This window comes from Aspergillus oryzae, chromosome 3 (genome assembly GCF_000184455.2).
Source record: "Aspergillus oryzae RIB40 DNA, chromosome 3".
Taxonomy (NCBI): Eukaryota; Fungi; Ascomycota; class Eurotiomycetes; order Eurotiales; family Aspergillaceae; genus Aspergillus; species Aspergillus oryzae.
This window is the reverse complement of record NC_036437.1, coordinates 2,015,566-2,027,604: the sequence shown is the minus strand read 5'-3', so window position 1 is coordinate 2,027,604 and position 12,039 is coordinate 2,015,566. Positions and strand designations below refer to the sequence as shown.

General features: G+C 47.9%; 8 protein-coding genes across 8 annotated transcripts; 5 read left to right on the top strand and 3 right to left on the bottom strand.

Annotated features, from left to right (window-relative positions):
* Nucleotides 1-1,368: 1,368 nt before the first annotated feature.
* Nucleotides 1,369-2,761, bottom strand: AO090023000779 (uncharacterized protein; the record flags this gene model as incomplete). The annotated part of the gene is made up of 2 exons (XM_001821233.1): nt 1,369-1,623; nt 1,685-2,761. The coding sequence occupies 2 exons, from the start codon at nt 2,759-2,761 to the stop codon at nt 1,369-1,371; spliced, it is 1,332 nt and encodes a 443-aa protein (XP_001821285.1).
* A 355-nt stretch (nt 2,762-3,116) lies between these two features.
* AO090023000778 (uncharacterized protein) lies at nt 3,117-3,608 on the top strand (the record flags this gene model as incomplete). The annotated part of the gene is made up of 1 exon (XM_001821232.3): nt 3,117-3,608. The coding sequence occupies one exon, from the start codon at nt 3,117-3,119 to the stop codon at nt 3,606-3,608; it is 492 nt and encodes a 163-aa protein (XP_001821284.3).
* Nucleotides 3,609-3,753: 145 nt separating this feature from the next.
* AO090023000777 (uncharacterized protein) lies at nt 3,754-4,270 on the top strand (the record flags this gene model as incomplete). The annotated part of the gene is made up of 2 exons (XM_023235755.1): nt 3,754-3,802; nt 3,855-4,270. The coding sequence occupies 2 exons, from the start codon at nt 3,754-3,756 to the stop codon at nt 4,268-4,270; spliced, it is 465 nt and encodes a 154-aa protein (XP_023090746.1).
* Nucleotides 4,271-4,881: 611 nt separating this feature from the next.
* AO090023000776 (uncharacterized protein) lies at nt 4,882-6,302 on the bottom strand (the record flags this gene model as incomplete). Its single annotated transcript, XM_001821230.1, has 2 exons — nt 4,882-5,772; nt 5,832-6,302. 2 exons carry the CDS (start codon nt 6,300-6,302, stop codon nt 4,882-4,884), a joined length of 1,362 nt encoding a protein of 453 aa, XP_001821282.1.
* A 1,574-nt stretch (nt 6,303-7,876) lies between these two features.
* Nucleotides 7,877-8,332, bottom strand: AO090023000775 (uncharacterized protein; the record flags this gene model as incomplete). The annotated part of the gene is made up of 2 exons (XM_001821229.1): nt 7,877-7,998; nt 8,056-8,332. 2 exons carry the CDS (start codon nt 8,330-8,332, stop codon nt 7,877-7,879), a joined length of 399 nt encoding a protein of 132 aa, XP_001821281.1.
* Nucleotides 8,333-8,979: 647 nt separating this feature from the next.
* Nucleotides 8,980-9,402, top strand: AO090023000774 (uncharacterized protein; the record flags this gene model as incomplete). The annotated part of the gene is given in 2 exon segments (XM_023235754.1): nt 8,980-9,226; nt 9,245-9,402. 2 exon segments carry the CDS (start codon nt 8,980-8,982, stop codon nt 9,400-9,402), a joined length of 405 nt encoding a protein of 134 aa, XP_023090745.1.
* Nucleotides 9,403-9,500: 98 nt separating this feature from the next.
* Nucleotides 9,501-9,873, top strand: AO090023000773 (uncharacterized protein; the record flags this gene model as incomplete). The annotated part of the gene is made up of 2 exons (XM_001821228.3): nt 9,501-9,615; nt 9,665-9,873. 2 exons carry the CDS (start codon nt 9,501-9,503, stop codon nt 9,871-9,873), a joined length of 324 nt encoding a protein of 107 aa, XP_001821280.3.
* A 594-nt stretch (nt 9,874-10,467) lies between these two features.
* Nucleotides 10,468-11,583, top strand: AO090023000772 (GTP-binding protein; the record flags this gene model as incomplete). The annotated part of the gene is made up of 1 exon (XM_001821226.3): nt 10,468-11,583. One exon carries the CDS (start codon nt 10,468-10,470, stop codon nt 11,581-11,583), a length of 1,116 nt encoding a protein of 371 aa, XP_001821278.1.
* Nucleotides 11,584-12,039: the final 456 nt, after the last annotated feature.

Below are 12,039 nucleotides of genomic sequence, written 5' to 3'. Positions count from 1 at the left end.
AGGACGGGGTCTACCTACTATATGGTCCTTCGTTAGTTCGACTGGAATCGACACCATAAGTCAAGTTCGTACACCCTTCACGGATGAAGACTCTAGGGTTATCCGACTCTGGGCAAGGAGGCTAGATGACTGGCTTGTCCGATACAATGGGACATCTCGTAGGCACAGATTAACTCGGCCTCCTGTAAAAGTGTGCTAACGTTGTTTCTGAAGAACCCTCTCCATCAGACCGTCAAGGAATACTCATTCTTCTACAATACCACCTTCATAAACTATACGTACTGTCGATCTATCACCCAGCTCGTGGTTTTGACATGAGCTCCACGAACATTACTCCATCAGAGAGGCATGAATTGTTAGTATCAGCACGGACCGTGCTTCGACTTCGCCAAGACGATGCCAGTATATGGTCTAACTGGGACCTCATAGTACGTACTACCGCGCGATATTAGGCCACAAATGAAGACTAAGGGATACAGATGATAACGTGGGCGGCGATGCTCCTCTTGCGAGGTGTGGAGGATGGTATGATACGCCAAGATGGTCTGCAACCCCTGTTCTTCTAAGCAGGATCTCTTAACATACTCATTTTTTTCTAGATCTGAGTCTTATTCAAACACACATCAGCAGCCTAGAACGAAGTGATCCCTCGGTACCTAGCATTCATAGAGTACTTGCAGACCGAATACAGTCCAGCATGCAGAGCATGCACACTCCCCCTGATATGAGCCATGAATTGTCTTTCCCACCACCCAACTTGGATCATTCATGGACAATTTTCGATCAAGAGATAATGTCACTCGCAAATCCGTCCTGGCTTTTCGAAGGGCCTTCGGTCGTTTCGACACAGGCTGAGCACTCACAGCATCCAGCAATGTCGTCAGCACGGTACACCGATAGTCTGACCACCACCACCAGTCCCAATAGCTTCGACCCCAACAAACAGTGGGGCTCCACAGAACAACTGGCTAGTGTACGGATGTCAAGGTTTAATCCAGCTTTCGGCCATAGCAAAGCTGTGGGCAATGATCGCTATCTATTATGATTGAACTGTTATATCAAGGGACAACCTTGTTTTGAGAATAGGCCATGAACTATCTTTCTACTTATAGAAGAAATACCCAGTTCAGGCTACTAGCTACAATGTCAAAGCACAAGGACCTAGTACGTTTCATTCATTTTTGATCGTATCGGGTATAGAAATGTTATTTCATCAGTCATTATACTGTACAAAGCTATATGGCTGTCACATAGCCCAAGATGTCACTGCACCTTGCTTTACCTGTACATGAGCTCTGGTGCCAAAGATCCACTTGAATTAGATGTCAGTGTGTTGGTTCCTTACGTTGACTATTAGTTACTGTGAGGTCAATGATTCGGAGGATCTTCTCTGTTAATTCCTGCTGAGTCCGGCGGGCCTTCAGGCTCCAGGCCTTCACTTGCTGCCGGTGATGTCAGCGGTAGAGGCGGGAATGGTTCTATCTGCGAAAAATCGCCAGACATTCTTCCGGTGGAGAGTTCACTTTCTCCTGTTGATTCGAGGGGAGTGTTAACAGAAAGCTCAGGGCGAGTAGTCTCTGTAAAGACAGTTGGAGAAGGAAGTACAAGGGGTTGTGGAGTGGACTAGACGTTTGTCGTGTTAGCTTTCGCTGTTATTACGTGCAAGTGGGCTATACTCGCATACCTGGTCTCTCGCTTGACTCAGGCCGCGACTTGAAGCCAACTGTCGCGCAGCAAGTCGCTTCCTTATGATCTCTGATTCTTCCTGGCGTTCTGCTTGTTCCTCCTCCTTGTGTAGATCAACTATTGATGGAGCGGTGATATCCTGTGCGACATCAATAAAAGAGTTCTGAGGAGATCGTAGTCGACTGCTTCGCTTCTTTCTCTTCTTTTTCGATTCTTTTGACGCCAAGCTAAATGAGCCTGATACAGATCTCATACTCGCAGGCTTATCACTGAACTGATCTTCCGACTCCAGACCAGTTCCTCGACGGCTACCCAACGCCATAGCAAACTCATCATCCAACGGTACTGCATCTTCCTCCTCATCACTAGGGATCAGATCACCACGCGAACTCAGAGAATTTGCAGTTTCTCGTGATGACTGGGTTGAGCTTCGATACCTTCCAGTTTTGGCATTGGAACTCGGTCCTTCATTTTCCTCTTCTGCCTCCATTAGAGGCTCGTCTTCATGCGCATGCATTCGCAGTCCGGTAGGGTGCTCTTGAAGGTCAGCCACAGAGGGTTGGTATTTTAAACCTCGGGCCCCGAACCTCCATGGGAAGCGTTCCAGGAAACCCAGAAACGACGAGCTTGGAATAACTGTCGGATCATTTCGATCATCTGGAACTAACACGGTACTTTTTCTCCTTGCCCGTCGCGTGCCATAACTCATCTTCCGTTGTCTGCGGGGCTGCTCAGAACTTCCACGCGTCAAGCCACTGCCTGCTAATAAGCGATCCAGCTCATCAGTACCCCACCCCAGTAATCCGTCGTCGGCATCATCGTTGTCCCAATCATCATAGAAGTCAAAAATTGCCTCGGCGCGCCCCCTGCGCCGACGACGAAGCTGGTCTTCCCGGCTCGGGAGGCAAGGTGAGGCACATGCGTAAACGCAGTTCCCTATCGTCGCAAAGCATGGTAGGATGTAGTGATGGGAGAAGGTATACAGCCCTTCTTGGGCCGTCTCATTTGCAGTTTCGAGGTTATGAGAGATCTGGTTGATAGTCTGGCGGACACGGGGGTCTCTGGGTCGCATCATCTTGGATAGTGGTTGGGGGATAGGGACGTTGATAACCGTCACGCAACGACTTTAGGTGCGGTGTGCACAAGTCACTCCAACGTCACCTAAGAGGCCCCATTGAATTATCGGGATAGTTGATGAGATATTTTTCTGCTGCCGATGCCCATCCGCAAGCTTCTAAGATATCCAATAAAAGTATGTGAGGTGATCCTAGGGTCAAGATGAGGCCTGAGGAACGCTCCTCCGATCGATCTCCACGATGTCATCACCCTCGCCTTAGTCAGCGGACCACGTGCCTGCCCAAAGATAGTACACAAGAGTCTAGCCATCGATTTGCCCAGTTAGTGTCAATATATATATATCTTCCTTCACCATGGTTTATTACATTCGTTTCCTCAAAACCCCAAGAATTCAGAAGCAGAAAGCGGGGTCTTTGTCTATTCCTGCGCTTATCTGCATCACCACGGACTTGGGAGATGCATTTCTAGCTCAGGACGTGGATTTGGTCGTATCATTGAGTCTCAAGGATTCAGAAAAGGTTCTACATCAGGAGCCTTTGAGTTGGAAAGCTGGCAAACGGGAACTTGCTATATTATTAGGACCTTTCCATCCACAGCTTTCCCAACATGCCATTGTTTTAAGTGTCGCTGCAGCTGATCGTCGAAAGCACCATCCGCCTTCTCCTGACAATCTACTAGGAAACCCCGGTGTTCCTCTAGTGATTTCTGGATGGAGCGCACCTTTTGGCGGGACAGATTCTTTGGTAGCAGAGAAACTCGTCGAAAGACGCTTTGGGCCGAAAGGTCATCTAGACCTTAGAATATGGGAAGAAACCGGAAATAGCATTGCCCGTCATATCTGGTGAGTCCTCTCAATTCTTATACTATACCCGTGGTTCTAAGACTAGAACCCAGGGATGCAGCCATTGCATCAGTGATCTATCTCCAGCAAATAGCTGCGGGAGACTCAGCATTTACAGTACCAGTACTTTCAAAACTACTGCAACCAGAATGCAATGGCCCTCTTCGTGTCATCGAACTGGGATCAGGATGCGGTATTGTGGGGATAGCATTAGCGCAAATACTTCCACAATGCTCTATCCTACTCACAGATCTGCCAGAGGTCGAAGAGATCGTAACACAAAACATAGCAGTTGCCAAACCGACATCGTCATCCAACCTTGAGTATCGAACCCTGGACTGGGACGAAGCGCTCCCAGATGACCTTTGTAACAACTCTATCGACTTGGTCCTTGTATCAGACTGTACCTACAATGCAGACAGTTTACCTGCCCTAGTTTCAGTCCTGGACCGTCTCGTTCAGTCGTCACCAAATGCTATCATTCTTGTGGCACTGAAGAGACGACATGACAGTGAGACCGTCTTCTTTGAATTGATGCAGTCGTCAGGGCTCTCCAATCTGCATCATGACAGTATGAAATTGCCCTCGCAACATGACCAGTTGGACCAGATTGAATTGTACTGTTATGGAAACAAGGCAAAACTTCTAAAGCCTATCGCGACATAAAAGGCCTCCCAGTGCATTGACAATTCAACCTGCCTCAAAAAGATATGAGATATACTCTTTCGCAGTCGCACTTACTGCTACGGAATGATAGTAGGTTTTGTATCCCGATTCTGCTTTCTCGCTTCTCTCTTGGACCCTTTCCGTTCTGCTGTAACTGGCCCCCGGGATAATACATTCTTGTCATATTGAATATATACATAAAGGCTAACCGTGAGATTGTGATCGATACTCAGTAGCTACGGCGCTCTTGTAACTGCATATATCTACGCCGAATTTGCGTACATGCACTTGCACATCGGCTTTCAGCGTTTGAGCGCTTGGATAAGAATTTATCATAGCAAGGAGACATCGTTTACGAAAGATATAAGATACCCTTGATAGTGTATGGGCTTGTTTTGGCAGGTCATCGTTTTATCAACACAAGGTTTCATTCGTCTTTCCAGAATTACAAGTACTCCACAACCTGAGACTAGGAATTAGTTCCTTGGTGCAATAATTCCCCCAAATCTATCCAAGTCATCAATCCCATGGTCTTTCAGGTATTTCGATGGCTTTTACCAAGACGTCCTAATCAGGCACATCAACTTCTCAGTTGGTAAGAAACTATTATATCACTTTTTACCTAGATAGTTTTGAACCACCCCTGCGACACCCGAACTCCGGCTCTGAGGCAGATACGGCAGCAATCCTCTGATTTGATATTGCTTCCAGATACCTGACGCTTTGACATCGTTCCAAATCTTGTGTAGGGAAAAGCGACCTCTTGAGCGGATCGGTCGACGTCTTTGGCTCCCTACTCTGGAAAGGACTTGCTCAAGGGTAGAGTCAAGGGGTATGAAATCCGAATCATTGCTTAGGGAAGTGTGGTGAAAGGTATCATAGGCTATACCAGGTAACATGAAGCAATGCCTTTTCCCTTTGAAAATTTGCTTGCTAGCAGTGAGACTGTGAGAACGAGACGGAGGCATGACGGGCAACCCATTTCCAGGATACTTCATCTCGTCTGAGTTACAACGAGCATTCCAGGAACATCTCCTTGAGAAAGCACTGAAGTTTGCCGCCAATGTCACTGCACAGAGAGGGAGGAAACCCAGACGGACAGAGTCGTTCATTGTTTCGCAAGAAGGTTCACACGGGGGTATGAATGAAACCTTGACACAGAGAGCCCACAGGTCTGCGTATATGCGACAAATAACGTAGACATCACCGTCCACGATCTCGAATTCGTCAGACTGTCGTTCGTGGTCAAGCAAAGTATATGAGGGATCGATGCAAATGACCAGTGACCCCTCTTGCAGAGCCCATCTCTCCCCAGCATCAAGCCGTATGTCCTTTTGACATTTTAAGCGTGTGCAAAGACCTGGTTTTACTTGGCGATAGGAACACTCTGATGGGCGAGTGTTCAGCAAAGGTTCGTCTGAAGATAAAGGGCGGTCCAGCCAACTGCTCGCCGTGATTGAAGTTGAGTTGCGCCACTTCGGCTTGTGACCTTCCCAGTCTACCTATGAACGCAATCAAGTCAGTATGGCAGACGTTTCACGAGTACAATAGCGTCTCTCACTAGAGGAACACCCGCTGATCCAGACACACTAGCATCGATACTAGCAAGGGTATCCGCCGTGGCAGCTGTCACTTTACCGAAGACCCCGTGATCATGGTTCATTGACCAAGGGTTGGACCCCCGTTCCTTATACAGGGCCTCTAGAGTCTCGCGGAGACTATCGCTATCGCAATTACACTCTTCCGCAGATTTATGGCACGTCTTACAGCCTGCAAAGGCCGTGGCCTGGTACTCCGTCTGCGAGGAACTAGAGACCCAGACTGGAGGCCGATGAAAATAGACGCCATGCCGACGCTTTCGAGCCACAGAGTCCTGCAGGTATTCTGAGTCCGACCAGTCGCTGAAGTCCGCAAACAAATCATCAGAGAAGTCTGAACTTGAAGTATCCGCGTCACGCGCACCCACGGGAAATCGGTTCTTGTCCGCCCATGAGGCCGTGTCAGAACTGAACATGTCCGCGGATGCAGCCATACTATATACTAAAATAAGCCAGACGGGGAAGATATGCAACAAATATTATGTCTGCGCTGTAATTTTGTAGTTCAATGAATGATTGAAACCATCTAGTAATCTGTTTTCATATGAATCTTAAGCAAGACCATGGCTTGTTCGCAGCTGCCTTTGCAAGTAGACAAACACTAGTAGATCTTGAGGAAGGTGCATTTTACTAGCATTCCTTCCTATATTGCTAACGAGGACATTGTACATGCCTTATGAGCCGCAATTATTTAATGCTCAACCGGCCCATATCAATTCCAAACCGTAATCAGGACAAATGCATGGCCCAAAATAAACTCATTAATCATTGATCAGACATGAAGCCCAAAGTGACCCATAGAAAGGGTCCAAAATCCGGACCTCGGCATAAGCGACTAGCAGACAACCCACCAACCAATGACATTACGATACGCCTGGTCCGGTTATAAAAGGGCGGGGGCAGCAAGTCGTCCTGCAGTTCCAGACCCTTAACTCCATTTCAATTAACCATATCAAGTTCCCAAGGCGTGCTTGAACGCTACCACATTAGACCCCATGTCTGTACCCCGGATTACATTATACTTGGATGTCGTTAGCCCGTTCGGGTATATCGCATTCCACGTACTGAGAGTATGTGTGCCATTATAACAATCATATACAAAGATCCGTGGACACATGTCTATATTTAAATGGAGCCGGCTGACACTATCCGAAGAATTCCCCCGTTTTCGCCAAGTGCAATATCAATTATGTCCCGATCTTCCTGGGAGGATTGATGAATGCCTGCGGGAATACGCCTCCGGTGAATATTAAGAGTGAGAGAGAGCCTCTGATACTATCTATCTGATTCATACAGTGGCTAACATTGTCCTTAATCTAGACAAAGATATCTGGATCGGAAAGGAACGGCTCCGTTGGGCGCGTTACTTCTCCGTTCCCATGGTTGAGAACACCCCGGAAGGCTTCCCGCCGATGACTTTGGCAACGGAACGCGCACTCTGTGCCGTCTCGGTGAAGTCACCGGAGAAGCTTATCCCGACTATCGAGGCCCTCTATCATTCGTTCTGGGTGCAGGGGAATGCTAAGATCGGACAGGTCGAAGGCTTTACTCCGGTGCTAGAGAGTGTCTTCGGGAAGGATGGGACTCAGGAAATTCTGCAAGCTGTTCGTGGATTCTGGACTCCAATTTGGTGGTATCTTGTCACATGCTAATTATCTATTAACAGATGGGCCATGCAGAGGTCAAGGAGCGTTTGAAGGCGAACACAGATCAAGCGTTCAAATCTGGTGCTTTTGGCATTCCTTGGTTCGAGTGCACCAATATCAAGGGCGAGACGGAGGGTTTCTGGGGAATTGATCATCTCGGCCAAGTGGCAGACTTTTTGGGTCTGGATCGCGGTTCGGATAGGGGATTCAAAGCGGTTTTGTAGAGTCGCGTGGAATCGTGGGAGTTTGGGGAGCAAATATTATCCATATGGGTGTACAATTTACTTCTTAGTTTGGTGCCTCTCTCTCAATGTGGTTCTTTTGCAAGATTGGCGTTACTCATAAAGTTGACACATAAGTCACTATCTTCTCTTTGGTAGACGGACATCGCTTCGATTCTTTTCTCGGAGGAACTCGGCAATCTTCTCCTTGTCCATATTATCGATAAGGTCGATCTCGTCCTGGTTGGGTGAGGTATCGACTTCTTCAATATAATGTTAGTCCACCAAAGTGATCTTGGTAAGAGAATGAACGAACCAACCTTGGGTCTCGTTATTCCTCCCGGTAGCCATGGAGCGAACCTGTTCCCAAACACTCTGAACAGATTCATTGGAGGTCACGGTTGTGAGCTTGTTCTTAGCCTCGCTGATCGAATTTCCCGCGACAGTGGCGATACTATTCGTGACACCCGAAAGTGAACCCTCCGAAGCTGTTGAACCATTACGCGGCGCATCATAGGCTTGTCCTTGAGCCGCGGCAGTATTGGCTGTAGTAGACGCAGTAGGGTTTGCAGCTGCAGAATTCGTAGTTGGCTCCATGACTTAGAAGTGTATCCACCCAAACCGATATCAGAAAGTTTATCTTGACAGACAAGTCTGCGAAAAGTAAGCATGAGGCTATTATTATCTACTTTAACCCCCATTATCCCGCCGATGACATCAACGGGGAGGAATGATATCATTGGAGCCAGCCCTACAAGGCTGGGCCATATGCAAGGAGCCCACATGGGTTTTCCGTGGTAGGAAACAATCAGCCATGCCAGGCAGCCATATTCTGTTCTTGATCTACCGTCCTCAATTTGTTCAACCCGTGGTGTGGAACAGTGAAGTAATGGACGCGCAATGGATTGACTCCTCGTCGGCGATGGTCGTTAATCCGAGACAGGCGGTGGGATGTGGCAGAACGGGGTGAGATGGTTTTCCCTTTTGGGTATGGGAGGTAGGGTTTCACTACCACCTGTCGGTCTACGGTGCGGAGATCGAGTCTTCGGCCTTTACTGCCTTGATTGCTTTTATCCCCGCTTAGACCGGAAGCATACACCCAACACCATTCTAGAATGCTATATCAACTGCACAAGATGTGATATAAATAGTAGAGAGGTACCTCTCACAATGCATCTCATTCAGCTTCGTCAACAACTATAAAAGACTACTATTGCAACCACCAACACCAACATACATACAATATGTCTTTCCCATACAAGCACTTCCTCCTCATCGGCGCGACCTCAGGCATCGGCAAAGCAATGGCCGACCGTCTCATTGAAAGCGGCGCCAAAGTAACAGCAGTAGGAAGACGTCAAGACCGACTAGACGAGTTCGTGCGCCAACACGGCGAAGACAAAGCGAGTGCAATGAACTTCGACATCAGTAAAACAGAACAGGCGCCTCAGTTTGCCAGAGATGTCTTCGCCAAGTACCCAGATATTGACTGTGTGTTTCTTAATGCAGGCGTGCAGCGTCAGCACAATCTAACAAGCCAGGAGACATTCAAGCTGGACGAGTTCCTCAATGAAGTCCATGTCGATTTCACGAGTCTGGTGGCTCTTGCTCATGCTTTCTTGCCTTATCTTAAGGCCAAGACGGAGCCTGTTGGTTTTATTTTGTGAGTTTTCCTGAGGTTGTATATATATTGTTGATGTGTATACGAACAGGGCTGATTTGATAAAGTACGGGGGCAAACCTCGCTATTGTTCCCGCTTGCCCAATGCCTGCATATTCGGCCGCAAAAGCAGCGCTGAATGCATTCATTCTTTGTTTCAGGGAGCAGCTCAAGTCGACGAATGTTAAGGTGGTTGAGTTGTCTCCTCCCGCTGTGCAGAGTGAGTCGGTTATTACTTCTTTTCTAGTTCTAGACTAATATGGTCGTAGGTGAGCTCCACGACTATATGACACCTGAAGTGGGACGTAAGATCGGCATGCCATTGGACCAGTTCATTGATGAGGCATTCGCGGGGCTTCAGGCTGGTAAGGATCAGGTTGTCGTGGGCAGTATTGCAGACGAGAAGACGTTCTATGAGGTTCTCAACAACCGGCGGGCGATGTTTGAGACTTTGTCAAAGCTTCTGGGCTCGGTATAGAATGTTGATATAGTAAACGTACAGTATATACCATGCAAAATAGGGAGCTTGGACTTAAACCTACCTAGCAACGCTATGCGGGTCGGGAGCCGTGATATATATATATCAATATAGAGGTCATGCTACTATAGAAATGCATTGTTGCTCTGGGCGATGCTAAGGTTATTATAGGGAAACATTGTAAGATGGTGGATTGTATATAACGTTGATTCGGACGTATATGATTAGTTGAACATTAAATAAGATGGATTTCATATCCAAAGGCTTCTTGTCATTCAAAATGGCAAAGCCGGGTGGCAATACTGATGCCACTCAGTAGAAGCAAGAGTATCATGGATATCTTAGGGCTTTTACCAATCGGGAATAGCGGCGCCCGCCGCATTGCCCCTCCGCCGCTTTTTATCGGAACCAAACCATTCTTCCCGATCAACCCATATATTTGCTGCTTTCTGTCAACTGTCTTTACCTTGGATGTCATAGATTTAGACTTGTTTTCGCATCGCATATACATACTCACTAAAAAAAAAAAAAATATTTAGACCCATAGACAAAACCCCCGATCATTCCAACCGACCCATACGGTATAAAGCGAAAATGTCCCCGATCCCTATCACTATCGTGACAGGCTTCCTGGGCTCAGGAAAGACCACCCTCCTCCTCAACCTTATCCCCCAACTCCCTCAGGATTACCGTCTGGCTCTTCTGAAGAATGAATTCGGCGACGTCGCGATCGACTCCCAACTAGCCTCGACACAATCTATCTCCGGCGTCCGCGAACTCCTGAACGGGTGCATCTGCTGCAACCTCGTCGGCCAACTTAGTGATGCGTTGAACCAGCTCCGTGAGGAGGTCAAACCGGATCGCATCGTGATCGAGACCAGTGGAAGCGCATTCCCCGCGACGTTAGCGATGGAGGTGAACCGGTTGGAGCGCGAACAACCCGGCAGCTTTGTGCTGGACGGTGTGATTAGCGTGATCGACGTGGAGAACTGGGAGGGATACGAGGATACATCGTATACGGCAAAGTTGCAGGCAAAGTACACAGATTTGATCATTTTCAACAAGTGGGAGAAGGTGTCGGAGAGACGATTCGATCTGTGCCTGGACCGCGTGGGAGATCTGGAGGTACAAACGCCGTATGTCAAGTCGGATAAGGGAAGGGTAGACAAGGATGTGTTGTTGGGGATTGATGGGGCTTTGTTTACGAAGGATGATGGGGCTGGACTTACCGACGGGCATCATGATCATGACCATGGTCATGGACATAAGCATGATCATCAGTCCGAGGTAGAGGTGCTGTCTGTTACGTTGAAGTCCTCCCAGCCAGAGCAGACAGTCGATGTGTCTGCCCTAGAGCAGTTGCTGCTCTCTGCACCCAAGGATGAAGTCTACCGGATCAAAGGTATCATGCGTTGCTCCACACAATCGCCCCCGGCTGAATCGTCGGATGCCCTGGCCGAACCCAGACCTGCTGCATCCCAGGACGGAACGACCCGGCATTATATCCTCAACTGGGCCTTTGGTCGCTGGACCTTCACGCCCTCCGAAGTTGTTGCAGAGACGGCTGATCCAGGTGTGGCTGCCCGCATCACATTCATTTTGGCCCGGTACGAATCCGGAAAATGGAAGAAGAAGCTGGAAGCTAGTGGCTTGGTCCAAATTGGAGAGGGGAATGAAGGAGCGGAGCTGGTTGTTGAGCGACTTGTTTAGACCGCTGTAGTATCTTCCTCTTTTTTTGATCTTGAAGTGGAGCTGGCTTCCGCGATGCTGATGACTGTTCATTGAACATAATATGCAATTGAGATGGATGATGTACATGTATCTGGGGATGGTGATCATGAAGGGGTATCTGGATAGACCGCGAGTTACAAAAGAACAAGAGATAGAAATCTATATGGATAAAATAGACCTGAAACGATGCGCCTTTCGTCTATATCCAAGGTATTAACGAACGATTAAATCTATGCAGATCGAAGAGTGGAAGGGTAGGTGAGGAGGGTCTATACACTATAAACTCAATTCAAATCCCGAAATCTACTTCATCAACGACAATGTAAACAAAAACCGCAGCAAGAACAACACAAACAAGTTTCCAAGAAACAGCTCTGTACTCTCCTCCACATTAACAACCCGTTACAAAACTGGTGTAGGTACAGAGCCAAAGTA